Source organism: Cylas formicarius, unplaced genomic scaffold, assembly GCF_029955315.1.
Source record: "Cylas formicarius isolate icCylForm1 unplaced genomic scaffold, icCylForm1.1 PGA_scaffold_4__25_contigs__length_36172078, whole genome shotgun sequence".
Classification (NCBI taxonomy): domain Eukaryota; kingdom Metazoa; phylum Arthropoda; class Insecta; order Coleoptera; family Brentidae; genus Cylas; species Cylas formicarius.
The window spans coordinates 16,441,572-16,463,105 of NW_026844334.1; the positions used below are offsets into that span (position 1 = coordinate 16,441,572).

At 35.1% G+C, this 21,534-nt stretch overlaps 3 protein-coding genes and 1 non-coding gene across 5 annotated transcripts in view; 3 read left to right on the forward strand and 1 right to left on the reverse strand.

The window, feature by feature from the left end:
• Positions 1–3,968, forward strand: part of LOC132700286 (angiotensin-converting enzyme) — a 47,914-nt gene extending 43,946 nt beyond the window's left edge. Inside the window, exon 10 of the mRNA XM_060667466.1 lies at positions 2,976–3,968. Coding sequence (XP_060523449.1) covers positions 2,976–3,279 — 304 coding nt within the window. The 3' untranslated portion in view covers positions 3,280–3,968. The remainder of the gene's footprint in view (positions 1–2,975) is intronic.
• Positions 3,969–7,110: 3,142 nt separating this feature from the next.
• Positions 7,111–17,908, forward strand: LOC132700992 (multiple epidermal growth factor-like domains protein 10). Of its 2 annotated transcripts, none has more exons than XM_060668597.1 (8): positions 7,111–7,286; positions 7,944–8,042; positions 8,274–8,400; positions 15,089–15,248; positions 15,301–15,421; positions 15,471–15,973; positions 17,253–17,375; positions 17,424–17,908. In XM_060668597.1, the coding sequence occupies exons 2-8, from the start codon at positions 7,951–7,953 to the stop codon at positions 17,666–17,668; spliced, it is 1,371 nt and encodes a 456-aa protein (XP_060524580.1). In that variant the 5' UTR covers positions 7,111–7,286; positions 7,944–7,950; the 3' UTR covers positions 17,669–17,908. The 2 variants fall into 2 exon arrangements, with proteins under 2 accessions (XP_060524580.1, XP_060524581.1); XM_060668598.1 differs by having other exon boundaries at positions 7,948–8,042.
• On the forward strand, positions 17,105–17,176 carry Trnaw-cca (transfer RNA tryptophan (anticodon CCA)). The gene has a single exon. It is a non-coding gene; the product is annotated as a tRNA-Trp (tRNA).
• LOC132700993 (epidermal growth factor-like protein) lies at positions 17,908–20,975 on the reverse strand. The gene is made up of 7 exons (XM_060668599.1): positions 20,659–20,975; positions 20,513–20,570; positions 19,372–19,527; positions 19,100–19,296; positions 18,892–19,037; positions 18,178–18,387; positions 17,908–18,124 (listed from the first exon to the last, which is right to left on the reverse strand). Exons 1-7 carry the CDS (start codon positions 20,796–20,798, stop codon positions 17,967–17,969), a joined length of 1,065 nt encoding a protein of 354 aa, XP_060524582.1. The 5' UTR covers positions 20,799–20,975; the 3' UTR covers positions 17,908–17,966.
• Between the last annotated feature and the right edge of the window lie 559 nt (positions 20,976–21,534).

A 21,534-nucleotide genomic window follows, 5' to 3' on the forward strand; every position in this document is an offset into this window, starting at 1 on the left:
AAAAATAATAGATATTCTAAGATAGGGACTGCGATAGTACAATCTGTGCCTACACAAATTGCATACGATGCGTCTAGACGGCTCTAAATGGCGTGGGAACTGACTCTCCAAAGGAACAGGAAATTAAATAAGAAAATTGCTTTACTCCGCTTGTGAATTCGGGTTGCACTCTAACTGAAATCGGTTATTAATTGAGGGAACAATTAATTTAGACAATGCAGAAACGGATGTTTAGCCTCGAATGGATAGGTCTGTTTATGCCATTGTCATTGAGGATTTCTTAAGGGTTATGCATAATATAGTCGTCCATTTTTTTTATTCAATAATAACAATAATATTTGTGTATTGTTGAAACGAATGAATAAGTATTCGAAAGAGTAAAGACTGAAAGACCGAACGTTTAAAGAATATGGTCATATATGTAATATAGGCGACTCAACAAAACAAATACCGACACGGCACAGTTTCCGCCATTGCTAAACAAATATTGCCATTCTTTTCACATTTCACGCAATTTTGATTTCCTATTCTTAGCTTGGTCGTTATGTAAGAGGTTTGTATTCACAACCGTTCATCGAATTTCTTCAGGACTCCCGGCTATTCTAATTCGCATTTCTTCGGTCACGTAGTTCATATAAAACGCGCGTTGAAATTAGGCGGAACCAATTGATCTTTTGATTCGCTTCGAATGCCAAGTGCACGTCTGCCCGATGAGAAAGAGATAGAAATTTGTTACGCATGTTCCATCGGGATGAACTTTATGTCTCTCAACATCTACGTATGTCTTAGCGTACATTTCTTGTGTCCTCTTGTAAGTCTGCCGCTTACGTAACGCGACAGGATGGAAAAAGACGTGGTAAACGTGATACATTTAAGATTCCTTTTTCCGCTGCCTGCTGGCACCAGAATTCGGTCGAGGTCGTCTTTGTGGGGGATCTCGCGTGAAAGGAGTCAAAGCTTCCACGGAACGTTGCGAAAGCCCGATCGGCGGGTTGCAGATTGACGGATAAAACAAATGAACGGCGACAAGTCTCACGTAGTCGATTTTTGACACGCTGTCCCTGATTATTTTGACAATATCCGGTGCTAAATCGGTTATTAGTATTACCTTTTGTACAATAGTCATGAGAGATGGGTACCTGCTACAATTTGTCATTCACGTGGATATAATAAATCTTGCTAAACAGAGCGTTCGAAAAATAGACAGAGATATTCTGGAGAACGATTCCTCGTCAAAAAAATATGAAAAAAAGTTTTTGTAAACATGGATAAACAAATGGAAAGTTTTAAAAATATAGCTTGTTTTATTGCATGTCATTTTTTGTAAAAACATCTGAATCGAAAAGTGCTTTGCAAAATAAAAAATCATTTCTGCTTTCTTCTTTTTTCTTTGCAAATTTTCTGTAAAAAGATTTTGTTTTATTTTTATTTACATATTTTCTTAATTTACACCTTAAGGTGGTTTGCGCTACTCCCATAGAGAAATTGAGGAATTAAAAAATCGCAAATGCTTGAGAAAAAATAAGAATTAGATCTCGAATTTTAACTCGAACTCATCGTTCAAAGAATTGTCATTTCCAACATTTGTTGTAGTGTACTTTATGTTCTGGGTGCCACTGGGCTTAATAATTTTGATCCATTATCTAAATTAGCCTCTTAATACATCAAATAACATTGTCAAATTTCAACAAAATCGAGTGAATATTAAGTTAATTTTTTTGCCAATTTAACAGCCTGTATCTTGGAAACTCTATTTTTCCCAATAAATGTTTTCATATTTTTTGATTGATTTGATTTTAACTATTTTAAAACTAGACACACCAACACCAAAATGCCATAGTTTATAAATAGATTCAGAATTTCATAAAAATGAAATGTTTGGAGATACATCGTTTGCTGATCTCATTCTCATTTAGGTACAAAAACTTTCTTTACGAAGTTCACTAATGATGTTGAATTGCACTGAGTTATAATGTGGAACTAAGAAGAAAAGCAACATTCTTCATTTTCTGTAAGCCATTTTCCAGTTTATCCCGAACTTCTGCCCACGCACTTTTCTTAAAATTGATAACTATGTCATGAGAAAAAGACAAAATTCGTCCCTCTATTTCTGGACCACAACAACTGTTAATATATGGGGTAGTTTGTTATATAAACGTTGGGTTAAGAGCCAACCAAAACCAAAACTAACCAAAATATTTCCGAGGTATTACTATTATACATACTCTTTCTGCATATTTTCTTATTTTTCAAAATGCGTGGAAGAGATTGAATTAGTCTACTCTTATCATTTTTAACTTAAATTAAATTATTGAATAAATTAGTGACAGTTTGTATTCAAACTGAGTAATGTCAGCTATCGCAATTATAAGAAAGGATTTAAGAAGTGATAGCAGCCAACTAGATTTTTTTTCTAATAAAAATTTTTCTCGTATTTTTTTTATTTAGATACAGTGAGTATTCAGAAAAAATGGAGTAGCCACAAGTGTCTAAATAAAAAAATGTATTTTTTATGTGATTGTATAAGTTTTTCGTTAAATTTAGAGAGGAGAATGATAGACTACCCTTACTGTGTTTTTATAATACTAATACTTCCGTAATATTTTATTGTTCTATTCGATTCGATTCGACTTTAAGATAAATGTAACAACATTATTTTTCCGCCATATTTGCAGCGGAATATCTCCCTAATGGTTGGTTTTTGATAGGCTAAACTTTATTTTAAAGACGGAATCACCCTCTTAAGTTTTTTGCATTTGTTTTGTTTTTCCTGTTTTGGTTTCCTGAGGTCAATATTTTATCACACGCTATAGGAATAAACTCATAGTTCCAGGAAAAGCCTATTGAACTTTTCATCTATAATTGAAAATGGCTGAGTCTATTGCATTACTGTCTCGGGTTTCTTTTGCACCCATGCAGAACTTATCTAGCAAATATGAATTTTCGATTCGCCAATGAATTTGACTCTGTTACAGAAATATTATGGAGAAGGGTTCATCCCAATCCTGGAGGGACGTTTTGTTTCAAGCCACGGGAGACAGTAGACTCGACGGAGGCGCTTTGAGAGAATACTTCAATCCTCTCGAGGAGTGGCTACGCAATGAGAATCTGAGGACCGGAGAGTATATTGGATGGTTATACGACGGCGACTATTGCAAACAAAGCATAGAAACGGCAGGATTGCAGGTTTTTGGAGGCTTCTACAATAGCGGACAGCGGAACTGCGGCAATATTTTGATTCTCGTTTCGATCGCGTTGTGCGTTTTGAGATTAAGATAAGACGGTAGCATATTAGGAACATTTTGAATTTGATTTATTAAAACGCGACACTAGCAATTGACGTAAAGCATTCATTTCAACTTTGACCATCTCACTTCAGAATGTTTGAATTTTAAATATTGCTTTACTTGTAAAATTTTGTCGAAGATTGATTTGGAACGGAAAAAAAATATATGATTTATGGATTGTATTAAGTGCTATTTTTGATATTGTAAGAGACTACCAAAATGTATACATGCAAACAGGGTTTGTTTAGAAAAAAATCAACCAACTTGTTTATAATACTTTATTTATTATATAAAATGTAGAAATTGTGAAATAATCAATTCGTTGTCCCAGTATGCAGCTTACTAATAATCATTAGTTTTAAAATGTTTAAATAAAGATGGAAGAAAATCTCCCAGTGCCCCGCGTAACTGTTTTCGGAAAGCGTTGTTTACTTAATATTTAATAACATAAAAATGTAATTATTTTGAATCACATGACGCAACGTTGTAGCAATGAGGCTACTCTAACGGCATGCAAGTGAATATGGTTTTATTTCCAGTTTTGGCAGCCGTTAACGCCGGGGAGAAAGTCGGATAATTTTCCGACTCACTTACGTGATATGTTTCAGCCAAGCGCGATATCGCGCTATTTTCAATTGTAAATAAACTTGATTTTGTCAGAATAAAATTCCAAGAATCCGTTATGGTACTTTACTTTCGTTGTGTAATGGAATTCCCCGACAAACAAGTCCAGAAACATAGGAATGCGATGCGAAAAAGGTATCATTAAAAATTATTATGAATGCAAAAACGGCAATTGCTACCAACATGCTCTTGAAACGATCGTTTTGTAACGAATTTTGATACGTTTAAACTCTGTGGCAGATGATGCTTTGACATTTGTCAAGATACCGCCTGATAGCCACGTAAAATGCCATTCAGAGGCATTAAAATTTAAGAAGAAAAAACCACTATTAAATTTATATCAATTTAGCGAGATTCGTGAATAAAAAGGAAGGCTACTAGATATTGCTAGTCAAAATTATATATAGCGTTGACATTTCCAGGATTCACACACGGTGAGTCAAAAAGATGAGTCAAGCTGTTAGTGACAGATTTTATGTGTAAAAATATTGGAATTTTTAATGTGGTGCTATTTTTCGTTTCTATGATGCAGGGCGTTAAACTTTATTTAAAAAAATACGTTTTTGTTTATAAATTTTATTTGAAACTCTGTGCATATAATTGGCCTATTAGGTTAATTCTGGTTAGTCAGTTTCCATGTAAATTTTATATATAAAAATGGCAAACTATCAGAACCATTGGGTACCCTGTACCTCATTACCCCTCAAATGTGTATTTCGTTTATTGAATTTTTGTCTATTGATAACAATTAACTGAATTAAAAGTTAAAATAATGATCGCTAGAAAACAAAACATTTTTTAAATTTGAATTAGTAATGATGTTATAATAAAAACCTCCCCTTTCGACGCATGCTATGTTCTGTTGGCTTTTCATGTGATCAACTGGTAAACTTAAATCTCTGTCTGGATTCAGTATTGTTAAATTATTAATAAATTGTTCCATACTTTTAGCTACGCGCAAACGTAGATAGCGATTGTTACAAGTTCCTCAGATTCCCATAACATTGCCTCATACCGAATAGGCGGACGTAATTTACAGTCAGCATTGTCTGTCCAGAAATAACAATCCAATATACTTTTTAATTGTCGTTTCGGTCGTAAAATTACTCAGCTTAGGGCCTTCGTTGAATCTGTGGGCGTTCGAAAGCGATTGTTCAACGCTCGACAAATAAATTATTTTATTTAGAACGGCAAATATTTAAAGTCAAATTTTAAAATTTCGATCGTTATTAACCCTTGCACCGCAATCGGATTTAAATGATCGTACATAAGTGTAATGAAAAAACGGACCTTGTTCCACATTTGAACAATTTTGCGTACGTCTTGCAAAATCGCAATTATAAATCTATTTCAATAACAACCGGTTACGACAACGTATTGCAAACATTGAACTTCCTGAATTTTTTTTTATTATTATTAGCTAGGACGACTGGCGCATTGTTTCTTCGAGCGTTCGTGCGTCCCCTGATTTCAACACAGATGTGACGTAGACAAAGACTTCTTGTCATTGTCAGATTGGATATATCCAAAACGGAAATTTTCATTTTCAACGGTAAAGGATGTTCCTCAATAAATATTGCCAGTTGACATTAACCTCTAAAACTGCTTTTTGTTTATTGGTGCCTCTTCTTTTATATAGAAGTCATAGAAGTTAAATCCACTAATATCAAGGTATATGAAGTAAAGAAAAGAAAAACGTAACAATTGAGAGAAAAATAACAATTGACGAAAAAAAGTGTTGATACTCGTACCGATTTTATATAAACAATGGAAATGGGGATATAAATTTCCGCAACAATGCCTCAGATCATCAGGACTGGCAATAGACCGAGATTGTGACAGCCGGTACTGCTGGTGTGTCACTTTTCAGCTTAATTATTTACTAGATTCTCTCGCATGTAGTTTGTATATTGGAGACATGATATAAGGGAGCAATGAATAACAATGAAGATATCAATTTACTTTGTATTCAAAACTATGTTCTAGCTTCAAATTTCTCACGAATTCATTCAGGCGGCGGATTTGTTGCAATTTTTGTAAGCAAGGATTGCTTATTTAACGAAATTAATATTACTCTCAATAGCGTTGAAAGAAAATTTGAATACACTTTGACTAATTTGCATAGGGTGATTAAGCCATCAACTTTAGCTTCAACGTCTATTTTGAAGCTGCGCAGACTAAAGACGCGTTAAAAATTATTCATTTATTTTCAAGCTTTGGGTTCAATAAAAGCATTAATGATTACATAAAAATTGACCACAACAAAAGATCTATTATTGATAATATATTCACTACATTCAATGTAAATTCGATACGAGCCAGTGTAGTTTATTGTGATATTTCTGATCACATTTTGCAGTTTCTTCTGTGTGCCTTGCTTATTTACCCACCATCAAAAACTGTTCTATTTCAAACGGTTTTTTACTGGGAAAGTAATATTAATCATAAGACGCTCTGTGTACCTCATTTCTCCTGGAGAAATGTTTTACTAATAAGCCAATCGATTGCAAGTCGAGAGAACTGATAAAGGAAGATCAATATCTTCGACATCTCTTTAAAATATATAAACATACAAAAGACCAAGATATATGTACAATATACAAAACCAAAATAAAACTTCACGAGTAAATAATTAAAAATTCTGAGCAAACTTACTACGCTAATTTTTTCTCCAGATCAAATAATGTTTCAGAAACAGATCATAAAAAATCATAAAAAATTATTCCTATACTTCACAATGCCACAAAAAGTAACTAGATAATCAATCAATCAACACAATCAATTTTTTTCGACGAATTATGAAAGTAATTTGGCGTCTTCTATTATTTTTTACCTTCGAAAAGAAGACTATGCTTCTATATTCCACATAATGGCGTGTGTCCGGAGAGTTCGTACAAACTTATGATTTGAGTGTCATTTACCTGCTCTTGATACGACCAACCACAAGACCCAAAATTGAAAAGTAATCCTGATCTACACTAAATATTGTCATTTCTATGTCATACACAATAGGTATATCTTAACCAGTTTCCACGCCATAAAAAGTCGACTTAAACATCGGGTTGTTCGCCAAAGATGTGTTTTATCGCTTAATTTGCAGCGACCGACTCGCATCTACTGCGTAATCGAATAAATAAGGCCCGTATTAATTTAAAACACACATGACCCTACGAATGGTGATTATCCGGTCGTCGTGGGCCTTTGTCGTATCAGTGACCCAGAGTCTCTCGTGTTATGGAGAAGTTTCGATTCAGAGTGTTTGTTAGGGCCCTACGAAGCTGTGTATATTAATTGGTGTGGCTACCTTAATTGGTTTGCATCAACAGTCGTTCCTAATGACATTTTAAGGAGAACTGGATCGCGATATTCTTTGGAGTAAGTGTCGCTCATGAGACGTTGTCTAAATTTTGTCGAATTTCTATTGTCTGTTTTGCAACTAATGCATTAAAAAACTTCATGGCTCATTATCAGAACGACGACATGATAATTAGTTTAAAGAAAAACAGGAGGTTGACACAAACTGTATATCATTATATGCCATATTTTGTTGGTTATTTTGCAAAACATATGCTATGCGTGTTCGCGGGCTTTGGCTCGATTTTGGAAGTGTAATATAGATAACGCAGATATCGGAGAGCAGGAGATGACAATTTGCGCCAAGTGTAGCTATAATTTTACTTCTTTTTCTAACAATATTATTTCACTGTTAATGGTTAAAGTGGGTAATGATTGCAAAAATTATAAAAGGAGTATTAAAAAAATGCAAGGAAAACGCGTTATTCTTCCGCGCGATCCAAACAACATTAATAAAATCGTGTCCCATATATTTACTTTCCAGAAACATAATAATACAACAGCAAGCAGCATATGTTGTTCTGTTACCTCAAGAGGACGTAGCGAATCAATGTTATAATAATATTATCCGCCAATGCCGCTATGAAAATGTATGACATAGTTATTTTACAATTTAAATCATCCCAAAACCACTAAAATTATTTAAGTGGAAAATGCTTGTAAATTTATTCCATCTAGGTAGAAGATGCAGGCCTTGTTCTTGTTTACAATATGTTGTTGCGTTTGGCCGTCTTTCGAAAAACTCGCCGGAGATCACATCTGCCAGATGCAAATCAGGTGAGACAAACTCGACATACACATTAATACCAGTGAAACACTGGCGCAATCATAAAGGCAATTAATTATCGCTTAACGCAAGAGCCTTACGTGTTTTTTAATGGATGTCATTTCTAACAATTAAACGTGTCCGAAAAAATAAGAAATCTCGTGAAAATCGGTGGTTGTGCCATTTAAGTATTTCACAAGGCAATGGAATGGTAATTATTTTTGTACTGTTTTTTCTTACAGCGAACCTGTAGAGACACTAGTGTGGACGATCAAAAACAGAACGCTACGCACGTTTCAATGGTGTCTCAATGTTCCACCGAGATGTTCAAGCTACTCTAACGTTCAAGTGAACGAAACTCAAACATTGGTATTTTTATTTAATTTTTTTAAGTAAAATTTTCAGTTTAGAGCATTCTTTGTGATGTCAGCGGCAGTTAGGCGTGAACATAAATAAAAATAAAGTCCGACCATTCAATTGCGCGCTTATTGGAGAAATAAATAATGACACTTGCTTATATGCTGCACGACCAGGGCAAACCTAGGCCGCAGGTACTAGCTAGTATTTCTAGGATCTGACTGCCTCAGCTTCTCGCAAAATCAAGGCAGATACTATGTTATTTGCCATTTAAACCAATTCAATTAAAATCAGACTAAAATTAAAAGAACACAAAACACGAGAAACCTTATCACGTGTTCTTTGAGTGAGTATTTGATAACAAAATATATCTACACTGAAATGGATGAGTGTTTATAGCAAAACTTGCTAAAAAGAACGCAATGTAGCAGATATTTAATGACAAAATCTTTCTTCCAAAAAATAAGACGTTACAAATTTAAATAATAAACAGGGTGTCCGAAAATAACGTTCGAATAATTTAAGGGGTGATTCTACAAAAAAAATGAAATGTTTTCAATCAACATGGGTCCAGAAATGCATAGTTTTCCAGATAGAGTCAAAACTTTAAAAAAATCTTGCTTTGGTTTCGAGAAAAATAAAACCCAATTGCATGTCCCTAATTGGCAACAAATTCCACTCTTTTTTTGGTTAATACCTTTAATAACGGTTAGTCAGATTACTTGGAATTTGGAAGTTTTCAGTGTATTAATTAGGGATATACAATTAATTGTTATTGTTTCTCGAAAACGAAACAAGCCAAAGAATTCAAGAGACCAAAAAATGCATTTTAGTTGCTTAATTAAAAAAAAAGTACATACTATGCCGTGATGTCAACTGTGTTTTTTTTTTGCACGATGAGTACAAATTTGAATGTTTTACTTTTTAAGCGTGTTATTTTGTATAAAAATTTGTAGAATTTTTAAGCTTACTAAATTAATAGGTAGCAATGATTTAAGGATATGTCATACCCATTCTCACCTAAAGAGTGGGGAGACTTGTGGATTTCCACTCATAAATTCTATTTAGCGGAGTTAAGCCATTGTTTATGTTGGGTGTCAGTTTTATGTAATTATCTATTTAGTAATGTCTGGTGTCCTTTGAAAATATATGAGAAATTCTTAGGCGAACTGTGACAATAAATAAATACCACATAATTTCCTTCGAGAAATTATATATCACTATGAGGTCAAAAAGAAGAAAATACAATATGCACGATCCTGACTTTATCCTAGTGAATTTTTTTTTTCAAAAGTTAACATACATAGGAAAAGTTTTAGGCTCGCACTATATAATTCGGTGTCACTCTCATTAGTCAATTCAGACGCCTGTTATGGAAGACTTTACTTAACTTTATTGACATCTTATTTACCTTCGTTTATTAGCCAGGTAGATGAGATTGAACGTGTTAAATCATCATAGTAAACGTTAGTAAACAAAACAGTTAGCGTGTACCATTTTTTAACACGCCGGGATATTGCAACGAACAACTTAGAGAATTAGTCATTCAGTCGTATCCTAATCGAGAGTTGTGTTCTTTTCATCAATTTAATTACATGCTAACCGACTCTTTTAATTACTAAAACACGAGCACGATGTTCATTACGGCGAAGACTGTAACAATGTTTGCTTTTTGAATTCCGAAAATATTTCCAAACGGCTTGTGCAATTTTGTTGAAAAGCACCGATTTAGCAAAATTAATTATGAGATTAATTACGTTGGATTCCGTAATTATTTATATAGTCGTATTTGTTACCGGCGAGAGAAAGCGAAACGCTTAATTTCGCATCCTGTCTTCAACGTATCCTTCTTAATAATCAGCTCTTATTGGTCGCCATTATGTGATATAAATCCAACAAGGTTAATGACTCAATTGCATCTGGACGTGTGCTATGAGGTGGTGAAAATAAATGACGCGTCTCTCACATTCAACCGATCAAAATGTACGCGTTTGATGCTTTATGATTATTGAATTTAGATGATTTAAAATATTGATTTAAAGGATTGCACATATATTAAACTAAACGAAATTCTTCTAAACCTGCCAAGGCATGATCTCTTCTAATAAATTCACCTAAGAAATCAACTACATACATTGCTGCCCATTCTCATTTCCACTCTCCTAAAAATAAAGACCAACAACTTATTTTAAGTCTACAAAGAAGTATTGGTATCTACGAAATATGTTCAAAAAGTACAGTGATTTTTAAGTTTTAACAAAAGTATTTATTTATTCATCAAAATTAATATTGCCCCGTTCAAAGTAGATATTTGTGCCAACGTTTTTTCCAATCCTCGAAGCACTTCTGGTATAGCCTTGAGTTCTCCTTCCTTTCACGAGTTTCTGGAGTTTTGGGAACAGGAAAAAGGCGCAGGAGGCCATAATTGTTGTTTTGTTTTTTCCAAAAAGTTAGACACAAGCAACGATGAGTGAGCGGGTGCATTACCGTGATGCAAAATACATGAATTGTTTTCCCTCAATTCTGGATGTTCTCTTCATATTGCTTCGAGCATAACTTCAAGGTAACAAACAGTAAGCAAAAGCTTGACATTCGATCGAACTTGACATGCTTTTTTTGGTCTTGGCCATTCTGGGTTCTTCCATTGTGACGACTGGACTTTGGTATCGACGTCATAACCATATACTCATGATTCGTCACCTTTTTGAGCACATCAGGATCAACATTAACGGCGTTGAACAGCCCTTGAGCGATCCTCCTCTGACGGCACTTTTGTTCAAAATTAAGCAGTTTCGGAACAAATTTTACTGCTACACGTTTCATGCCCAAAAAAATTGCTTGCCAATATAGATGCCGACGTCTTCAGGCACTTCTCTAATAGTGATTCGACGATTTTTCAGCACCATTTGTTCGTTCCTCTTCTTCAACGCCTTCATCAGTCATTGACGTGCTGGGGCGTCCAGAGTAAGGTTCGTCATTGACTTCTTCTCGGCCATCTTGGAACATCTTGTACCATTTATATTTTTTTTTTTTGCTGACAGTAGATTCACCATATGCCATTTTCAACATTTCAAGTGCTTTGCAGCACTGTATTCCATTTTTTACACAAAATTTTATGTAAATTCTTTGTTAAATTTTTTTTACAGCAGAAAATCGCCGAACACACAAAACACTTCTAACGCTTCTGTGTCACAAGAAAAGTAAACATGCAAACTGGCTGAAATTGTGAACATATGTTAGGGACATTTTATGAACATAACAAAAAAAGTATCGTACGTATGTAACCCGTCCAATTTCTTTTCAAACACACCTCGTATAAACTGTAATTTATTCCAAGCTAGCTGGATTTACATCTTCAAATATTAATAGGAAGAAATGAATAGTCAAAAGAAAATATTCGATATATATCGCGGATATCTGGTGATGTACATAGTGCATTTACCCAATTTTCTTAAGTTTTAAAGTTAAGACGTTTAGGACCTTCGTTGATATAAAGTTTCTTTCTTAAGAATTATACCCTTTATTATTAACACATCATTAAGGAACACCCTGTATATGAAGAAATCAGGGCTGTGCATCTACATGCGAAATACTGGGTTAAATACCGATGTTCAGAATATGTCGTACTTTTTGCGGTTATCAAGCGAATGTCGAATACGAATTATCAATGTTTTTGTTGCTTTTGCAAAAATATTGCAATGGACAGCTTTCGTTAAAGCCGGTTTTTAATGTGGGTTTAGTAAAAAGATGTTAATCCAGTGCGAAACCCATTTATGTAATGTTTTTTAAAAACGTGATAGATGTTGATAAATGCGCAAAAGCTCGAATCGACGTCGTTTCCTATAGAATTACATAAAAATATTTGCATAAAAGGAGACATTTTGTTACGCAATTAAACGCCAGACATTAATTGTTAATTAATAGAAGATGTGGTTTACTAACCTCGAATCCGAGAAAGAAAAAAACGCAAATCGAGTGAAAGCTCGATTAAATGTGTAACAAGTGCAAGAGGATCTTCGGAGTGGCCTAATAGCCTCTTATTCTCGCTATCGCCGCAGGTTGGTTAACTTGCTTGTCATATTTTAATTGCGTAAATGCTTTTAGAGTAATTTGAGCTGTGGGGCCAGTTTCACATATCTACGAAATTTAGATGTTATACTATAAATTTCACAAAATGAGTGAAAGTATTCAGAGGTCCCAAAAACAATATGCTAGGCATGTGGCTTGTCAGTGATTTTTTCAACTTGTTATGGATTGGATTCTTTCATCTATGACCATGATTTTTGTTGTGTTTCTGTTTTGACACGTCGTTTGGGCTGTATGGGTTAAAGTGTGTTCATAGATATAAGAAAGTGACTAACTGATACTAATTACGGAAAGACCCGGGCAAGCTGTAAAAATGAAATATGGCCGAACAGGTTTTGTTGTGCTTTTTCTATATGTTTAACAGAATTTGCCCAACTTTGTGGAGGGATGTTAAAAACTTCGGTTTCCATAAGTTTGAGGACATTGGAGTTAACACGGTGAAAACATTGCTACGAGGAATGGCAGATTTTAGTTGGTGCCAAACATGTTAATAAATATACAGCGGAAGCCTTAAAACTGTATGCCCTAGATTTTTCGTATATTTATCACAGACGTATTCCTTTTGTAGGTTCAAGCTTTATTGAACCTCAATTAATTGCTTTTTGGTATAATCTTCGTGAAAATAAATGTCGTTATTATACATGTGGTTTTGGATTGTTGCTTTTGTTTCACATGAGGAAGGGGTTTTAGTCAACTGTCTACTGTGATAACTTGCATTGTCCATTACAATTACGCTATTATCAGGAATGTTTGGAACTAGTGTGTTTTTAAACCAACTTTCAAATAAATCAGCGGTGGTGTCTTCATGGTAATCCAGAGAAGAATCTTTAATATTTTTCGCAAACAGATTCCGGGGGTATCATTTTCGTCAATGTGGCCGTTTCTTCTAAAGATGCTTGCTTGCTGGCACCACATTCAATGATAGTCAAATAAACATTGCTTATAACTTCCTTAGTCTCAATAGAATAGTGTTTTCTACATTTGGGCGGGAGCATCTCCTGAGATACACTAGACTCACACACATTTTGCATAATTCGCACACGATTCAACACACGCTGTATTACACACGAAATAAGAATGATTACTAAAAAACATAAAATAAGTAGTATACCAAACCAAATAATATTAAACACAGGTAGGTATAAAATTATTTTCTATTACGGACCACAATTTTACCTGAATTTAAATTCCGAAACTTTTGTTGCATTGTTATGTTGCATGTTATGTTAATCACCACCTTTGGATAATCCCATTCAAATGCAATTGGTCACTTTCTCATATATATGAACAGACCATACCTAGTTTGTAATTTCTAATTTTTCTGTTGGGAAATATATTTTTATTTTCAAGTAGGACTTTGTAAAATGTATAGCGTGTCCTGCTTACGTTTTAAGTTATTTGCCTTCCTCATTATATTTATGTCACTTTCTCGTTAATTTTATGAGGTCCTTAATTTCCCTTGCTTTTATTGCTCGGTTTAGAATAATGTTACGCCATTGTTTTATTAGTAGTTCTTTTGTTACCCCCTTCTGTGGATACACATTTTTCTGGACACCTTAAGTCTGATTGTATGTTATCTTGAGATATTTAGGATCATATTAAAGTGTCTGATAACAAAGAGAAACGTAGAACGACAATAAGTTTTAATTAGTTTTGGAGTTCGAATTCGGGACTTAATTGAAGCCATTCGACACATTATCGCTTAGCGTCAGAAGTTTGTAAGGACATATCATCGAAGCGAAAATAGATAAGGAAGTCGGCGTTGCGACGATATTAATGACAGACTAGATCACGTGTGCGGTGTAGGTTGGAGAAAGTGATACCGGCAAAGTCACAACAAATTATGTATGTTACGAGGGTTCTGACGTCGATACGGTCGAAAAGTTACGTTTCTGCGTTATACTTTCTGTTGCGTAACGTTCTTATCCATTGTCTGATTTATCGGCATCGTAAAATATAAACGGGTGCCACTGCAAAGTATTTCAAAAACAATGATTGTTTTTATCATTGCTACCCCTTGCAAATGACAAAAAGGCGTTTGTTTTCCCTTTTTTACCTTTTTCCATTAAAAAATGTCAGTTCTTTTTTTACCTCCAGTTCTCCTTAACTTTTAAAGTCCCAAATTTCTGTTATAGTATTAAGGCTCTTTCAACTAAACTAGTCACTGATATTAATTTATGTAATAATGTTTATTATACGGAGTGATTAAGATATTTACCATTATTCGTGTTGCTGAATAAATACACTCATATACATATATACGTATGTATTATAGTATATATTATAGAGCTGTAATAAATCAATGAGGCAAGCCTTATGATATGAAAGAATGGAGAAGAAACAGACACACATTAATTTCTTCTATCCTTATTATTCCTTCGGATTTCTTCGTGGAATACCTTGGAACTACTCTGGAATTTTTCAAAATTCCTGTGTAATTAAATGGAATTCCTCTATACACTATAGTTCCTCTGCGGTTTACCCATCCGTCGGAATCAAGTTGCAATGAGAAACGAATAAGGTTTTCCGCCCTACTTTCTGAAGTATACCTTACACCCAACTTCTAGCTAATTTATGTTAAGAAAGTTAAATTCAAAACGGACCGTATATTTAGGTCAATTACGTCAATAAAACTGTAGAAAGGTGCTGCGATGGCTATTACGAGCGCGAAGGCGAATGTGCTGATGAAGCCTGCAAAGGATGCCGAAACGGTTATTGCAGCAATGGTTATTGTGATTGCAAACCGGGTTGGATGGGCTCTTCCTGCGATAGACGTGAGAATTATCTAATAGTTATTAGTTTGTATTTTAGTGCATTTTGTTTTAGCATGCATGACTGATCAACGCGGTTCCAACTGTACCAACCAGTGCAACTGCTGGAAATATATACAATGCGTCGCCGAAAACAAAGCAGAGTGCGACTGCGTCTCAGGTTGGCTGCCAGACAGGTAATTACGGTCTGAATATTTGGGTCGTTTTGATTGAGGTTTGTTTTAGTTGCGAATTGACCTGTCCAAAACCTTACTACGGCACAAAATGCGTTCATCTGTGTACATGCAATATACTTACACAGACTTGTACCATTGAGAAGGGCAAATGCGTCATTAAGGAGAAAAAATCCAAAGACGTAATTGACTACCAGGGTGAAAATGCAGAGTCCACAACCGTCACCGATGATAGTGCTGACGTCAGAACAACGCTAACCTCTCGATCGCCGTTCCAAATAACAGTGCTGTTTACTAACCAGTCTGGCTCCACGAATAACCTTTCGAACACCGATCATTTTCTCGTGACACATCAACCACAAAAGGAAATTTCAAGTAGAAATTTGTTCCTGGGTATTGCGTCCCTATCAGTCATCACTGTGGTTGTGACGGCGACGGTGATTGGGTTATTAGCGTTAAAATTGATAAGAAGAAAAGCAGACAAAGGTTGTCCGGATAAAAATGCCACCGCTGTAGCTGTTTATACGACCAGTATATTCCACACCCCTCTACCAGGTTCTCTGATTATGGATCTCCGGAAGTTGCATTCGGAAATTGACCAATATGAACAAATGTCGATTTCCCGACCTTTACTTCCCCATAGTATATTTGGTCGCACTCTGCGATACATGGGCGTCGTTCGGCGACGCTCTGCAGCTGTTGTCCGTCTAGACCGGTCGTTACTATACGGTCTAATCGAACTTTCACAAGATAATAATTTTTTTCATCCCAATTATTCGTACATCCTTTATGGTTATGTTATCCATACAATGTTTTGTACAGGACGTCTTGCGTTCGATACTTTTGTTACAGCCAAATTTATGCAGTTGTTACTATTAGTGACCATTGCCTTTTTGTGTTTCTTCACCAATTTTATACCTCACTTAGAATTTATTGGAGAACTTTTTGCAATGATAATAATAGATACTAATGAGAAAAAAAACAACAGTTGCGATGGTCCTTGTTCCGGATTTTTAAAACGTATTTTATATTTGGTTATAGGGTGTAAAATGACCTTCAATATGAAGAAATCTTTAAATCTCCAATATGGAATTCTAAAATCCAAAATCTGTTAATTTAAAATATTGGGTGTTTTTCAGATCATTCCTACTAGAAATATGGGCCACGTTGAGCAGTTATTAATAGTACAGTTAGAATTAAAGTTTAGTACGTTATTCATTGGCTGAAATATTTGAAAGAACTTCGCAAACACAATTTTTGCTTCAACCAGTATGGTAAAAATTCATGAATTTAGTTAAATATAATTGACTCTTGTTTCTCTAATAATAATTTTCGAATGCAATTTTTGGAAATCTACACGCCCTATAATATAATTTATTTATTTTTTGTTGCATTACAATTTAGTTTTAAAAATGACGCGTTGTATTCTATAACAAACGGATATAAGAAGGTACTTTGTGAGAAAATGCAAGATAAGTGAATGGCAAAATAAAAAAATAGCATGTCATATTTCAAATCAATGTATTATTAGTGGAAATGGAATGTTAATATCAAATCGCTTATTAACCATGACAATATCAATACATAATATTATATAAGGCTCGAACACCTCATTAAAAAAATACTTTACATCAAAATAAAACGCAATAGCGGAGTAACTTTACAAATGTGCACTGTCATGTACAAGACTCCGTGGCGCAACGGTAGCGCGTCTGACTCCAGATCAGAAGGTTGCGTGTTCAAATCACGTCGGGGTCAAATAATTTTTTTATTGTTTCTAAGTGAAATGCATATTTTTCCACTTTAATGGCATTTTTTAATAATTAATTTTTAGATCCTCCACTCTTCGAGAACCCCAGTTACTACTCGGTTAAGGAAAATAACGTAATCGAGCAGCAGGAAATAAGATTGAGAGATTTTAACCCACTATACCAAAATAAGGAAAATGCAAAGCAAGGTATTTTTTCCATGTCACTTAATGTGAATTTGAGTCACATTCTTGCAGCCAATCTTGAAAATCTTACTTGGCATCCCGACATACCCCGATCTATATCAGTCACGGGCACACTGCCCAGAGGTACATCGGAGGATGTTTCTCACCAATTATTCGTGGAAGAGTTGGAACCCGTGTACGACGAGATACCCTCAAGGGACCCTCCTAAATTATGCCATCTCCATTCACAAAACTCTACGTCAAACCATTCGTCCACCTATATGAATGCTGCTGTTATATTGAAAAATAGCAGATAGCAGCATTACGTGAGAATAATAGTTCGGGAATAAGTTTTATATCATCGATTGTGGATCCGTTAAGCGCCATCTATAAATAAATAGCTCAACGAACACCTGTCGCCTACCACGTACTCGAGATCGTACTTCAAAAACGGAACGAAACCGATTCAATCTGCTCGTGCGCCTTTTTAAAGTAAATTAAATCTAGGCTCACTTATTAAAATCATATTTGTAATATTTAATATAGAAATAAACGATTTTTCAAGCATAAATTGCATTTATTTATTAAACGAACATTAGCCTATAACATTCTCCTCTAATGGCCCATAAGAACTTCTTGGGGGATTAGTTCGAAGTGCATCAGAGATCTTCGCAACCTCCTCACGCAAGTGTTACTACCCTTGCGCTCTTTCACAAATCCCGCATTGCAGATGCAGAAATTCGGCGCAGAACAAACACCATTCAAACAACCATCTATAATAAGTAAGTATTATTTGTGGGTTTTCCGGATAAACAATAATAAGTACCTGGACAAAAAGCTACGCATTTGTGTCCATTGGTTCCTGGAGCTTCAATGTATCCCTTTTTGCACGTGCATGTCTCCGGAGCAGTGCAATCCCCATTCAAGCATGGCGAACTACAATGTGGTACGCAACTGGTGCCGGTTTTACTATCTAGGTTCCACCCTGGTTTGCAAGTACAAGTGTTTGGAGCGGTACATATTCCATTTAAACAACCTATAATAAAAATAGGCCTTAGTTTTTGGCAATGGGTTCTACAGTTTATTAAAAGGCGCATAAACTTAACCTAGATACCTTTAATTGAGGTTATGAACAAATTATATTACTTATACTGATTCTGCGACGTTACTTATATTGTAGTGTGTTGGTTTTTGACGAATCGAACTTGCTGACATTACGCCAATCATCCTGTTGGCTTCTTCATACCTGAGACTTGATGGCATTTTACTCTGAATCTGCTTATATATTCTTTGAGGGAGGGGGGGAGGATAATTCCCATATTGGTGTGGAAGTTTCTTTGAAAGGTATTCCTACGCCTTAATCATGGTACAGAGCAAAATAGGTGAAGCAGATTGCAAGAATGTCAGATGAAAATGGCTTTACCCTACGAATTAGGGTTCATTGTTTGTGGTCGACATTCCGGCTTTCCGCTGCGATTAGGTTACTGAGGTTGCTACACACTCCTAAGTATTCAATCCTCCATCAGATACGTTGACTTACCTTGAGGGCAGTCAGGGGCACAAGAGTTTCCTAAAAGCTTGTAACCGGACTTGCAAGAACACTTATTGGGTCCTATGCAACTGCCTCCACCACATCCTCCCTCGCAATGGTACTCACACTTGCGGCTGTCTTTATTCACTGCAAAACTACGAAGAGGAACGTTAGGTCATTACCTCATGTTAGTAATAAGCATTTAATTTTTACACACCCGGCTGAACAACTGCAAGTCTCAGGTCCAACGCATTTCCCTCCAATGCCACATCCTCCCGTGCAAACAGGTACACAATATTTTCCGTCAGCACTGTGAGTGTATCCCGCGTTGCAGTCACAAAAACCTCTGACGGAACACACTCCGTTTAGGCAACCGATGGGGCAGGTGGGGATACATTTGGTTGGATCTTCGCCCTGTTATACCATATACAATAGCAGTACATTTACAATTTACAATTAGCAGAACTAGTGATGGTAAACGTTACTTGCCTTAATATGACCTCTCTTGCAGGTACACACATTCGGAGCTGTACAGTTCCCATTCTCACAGCCGTTTTCGCAAACTGGACGACATTCGTAATAATTGTGAGGTATTCTCTCGTATCCGGAACAACAAATTTCTATCTTGCTTAGGCCTTCCCTGGACTGGAACGTAGGAAGTCGTATTTTTACAATCAAATGATTATATTTCTTGATAAGAACAAAATTATGCATGAGCTCTAATTGTCGAACTTAGCATAAGTCACAAACTGAGAATAATAGAATAACAATAGAACCTTGATTGATAGCTAATCAACCTTTCAACAAAATATCAGCAAGCATATATTTCGGAATTGCGAATTGCTAAACTTCGGTTCTTTCAACTGTTTCGAAGTAACATTGGTTCATATTTAAAGCATCACAAAATTTTAAATATGGAAAACCCACATAAATATTATGTTCTGTAGACAAACTGTTAAAATTTTATCTTGTGAGAACAAGATCTAGCCAAACTGATAATGTTTAATAATTACAATCTTGAAACTTTCAAAATCAAACAATATTGTGAACACTTAAAATTAAAACTGATCAATGACTATGGTGATAAAAAAATTATCCTATTTTCAAACCATTACTTATTTATTTTATTTTATTTAAAATTAAATTGAACTGTTCTAAATTTCCAGTTTTCGGATAAAAAATGCAATAACTTGATTGTTGTTATGTAACAAATTAAATTTCTTCTCAAAATATGAAAAAATCCAGGCCATTATTTACAAAATTTATACTTTCATTTTTATTACATATATTTATTTGCCGTTAAAACGTATTTTTATCTTGTTTTTCTCGTTTTTCTTGTCGTTTATGCTATAATGGCATCCTCCTTTAGAGATGAAGGGGAAGTGTGCACTGCAACCCCATTCATACTAATAATTTTTTGGTTAGTTTTTGGAATTTTTGGAATTCCCTTGCAGCTTATCCTTCGGGATTTGCAAACTTTGACAAAATGCCTTTTGAATTTGAAAGAATCTATCTATAAACACTTTTAGTACCGACAAAATAAAATATTTTGCTATTCGACTAATTAAAGAATGATATTATAATCAATTGCAGCGATGCTTTCAAAAGAGGATAACAAAAAAATGCTTACCCCGTTGCCCCTGGGAACTACACCGTGTCTATCCTGTGGTGCTATTATGTCGATCGTACTGTAATCAGATATTTTTGCTTCAATAATTTTTCGGTGAATTGCAAATAACATTAATGGTCACGTATGGTTACGTTTGGGGTACTTACGGCACTTCCAGGGTACATATTCCCGTCCTGTGAGAGGTGGAGTTGGTGTGAAAGGTGTTGTTTTGCAAATGTTGACTTAAGGCAGGAACCACGTAAATAGAAAGTACTGCTGCAAAAGCGTAGGAACTGAACCGATACATTTTTACGATTTACACGCGGCCACTCACGAAACTGAACTAATCCGTTAATGACTATTATAAAATGCAGAAAGTGTACCAGCGGATGCTGCTGAAACGATAAGAACCCCAAACGCAAATAACAACATTTATCGAGAATTGTTGTTAGGCGTGCGGGTCATTCTTGTACAGGGTCACCCGATTTATTTGAACCTCGCGGTTGTTTTCTTCGCGTTGAGAATAATTAGTGGTATACGGGGTGTTCCAATGGGCACCTATTAATATGCGTCTGCAAGGCTGTTGAAGTAGGTTTGTATATATTACTTGTATAATTACGACGAAGCAATATCGTTAATATTATTCGCCTTATTTGAAAATTACTATGAAACCGGTGCAAACTATCCGAGAAATATGAGCTAAGTATTCAAAATGAATCACCCGGTATGATTCGCTGACTCATCAGGATTTATTAAAAACAGGTTTTGCGGTAAGATTATTTAAATAAACTTTAACGTATCAATAATAATTCGTTCTTGAGACTTATATTGCCGTAGTTGTAGGAGTCCATCGCTTTACAAATTTGTTCTAAACAACTATGACATTGTGTGGGTGTACTCTGCATTTGTCTTAGATGGCGTCAATACCAGCTCGTTTTGATATTTATGAGTTACAGTTTATTTTCTTTTTCATACGTCCACAAAATTTATGCTTGAAATACTCATCGAGTATAAGCAAATGTCATTTAAAAATTTCTCATATG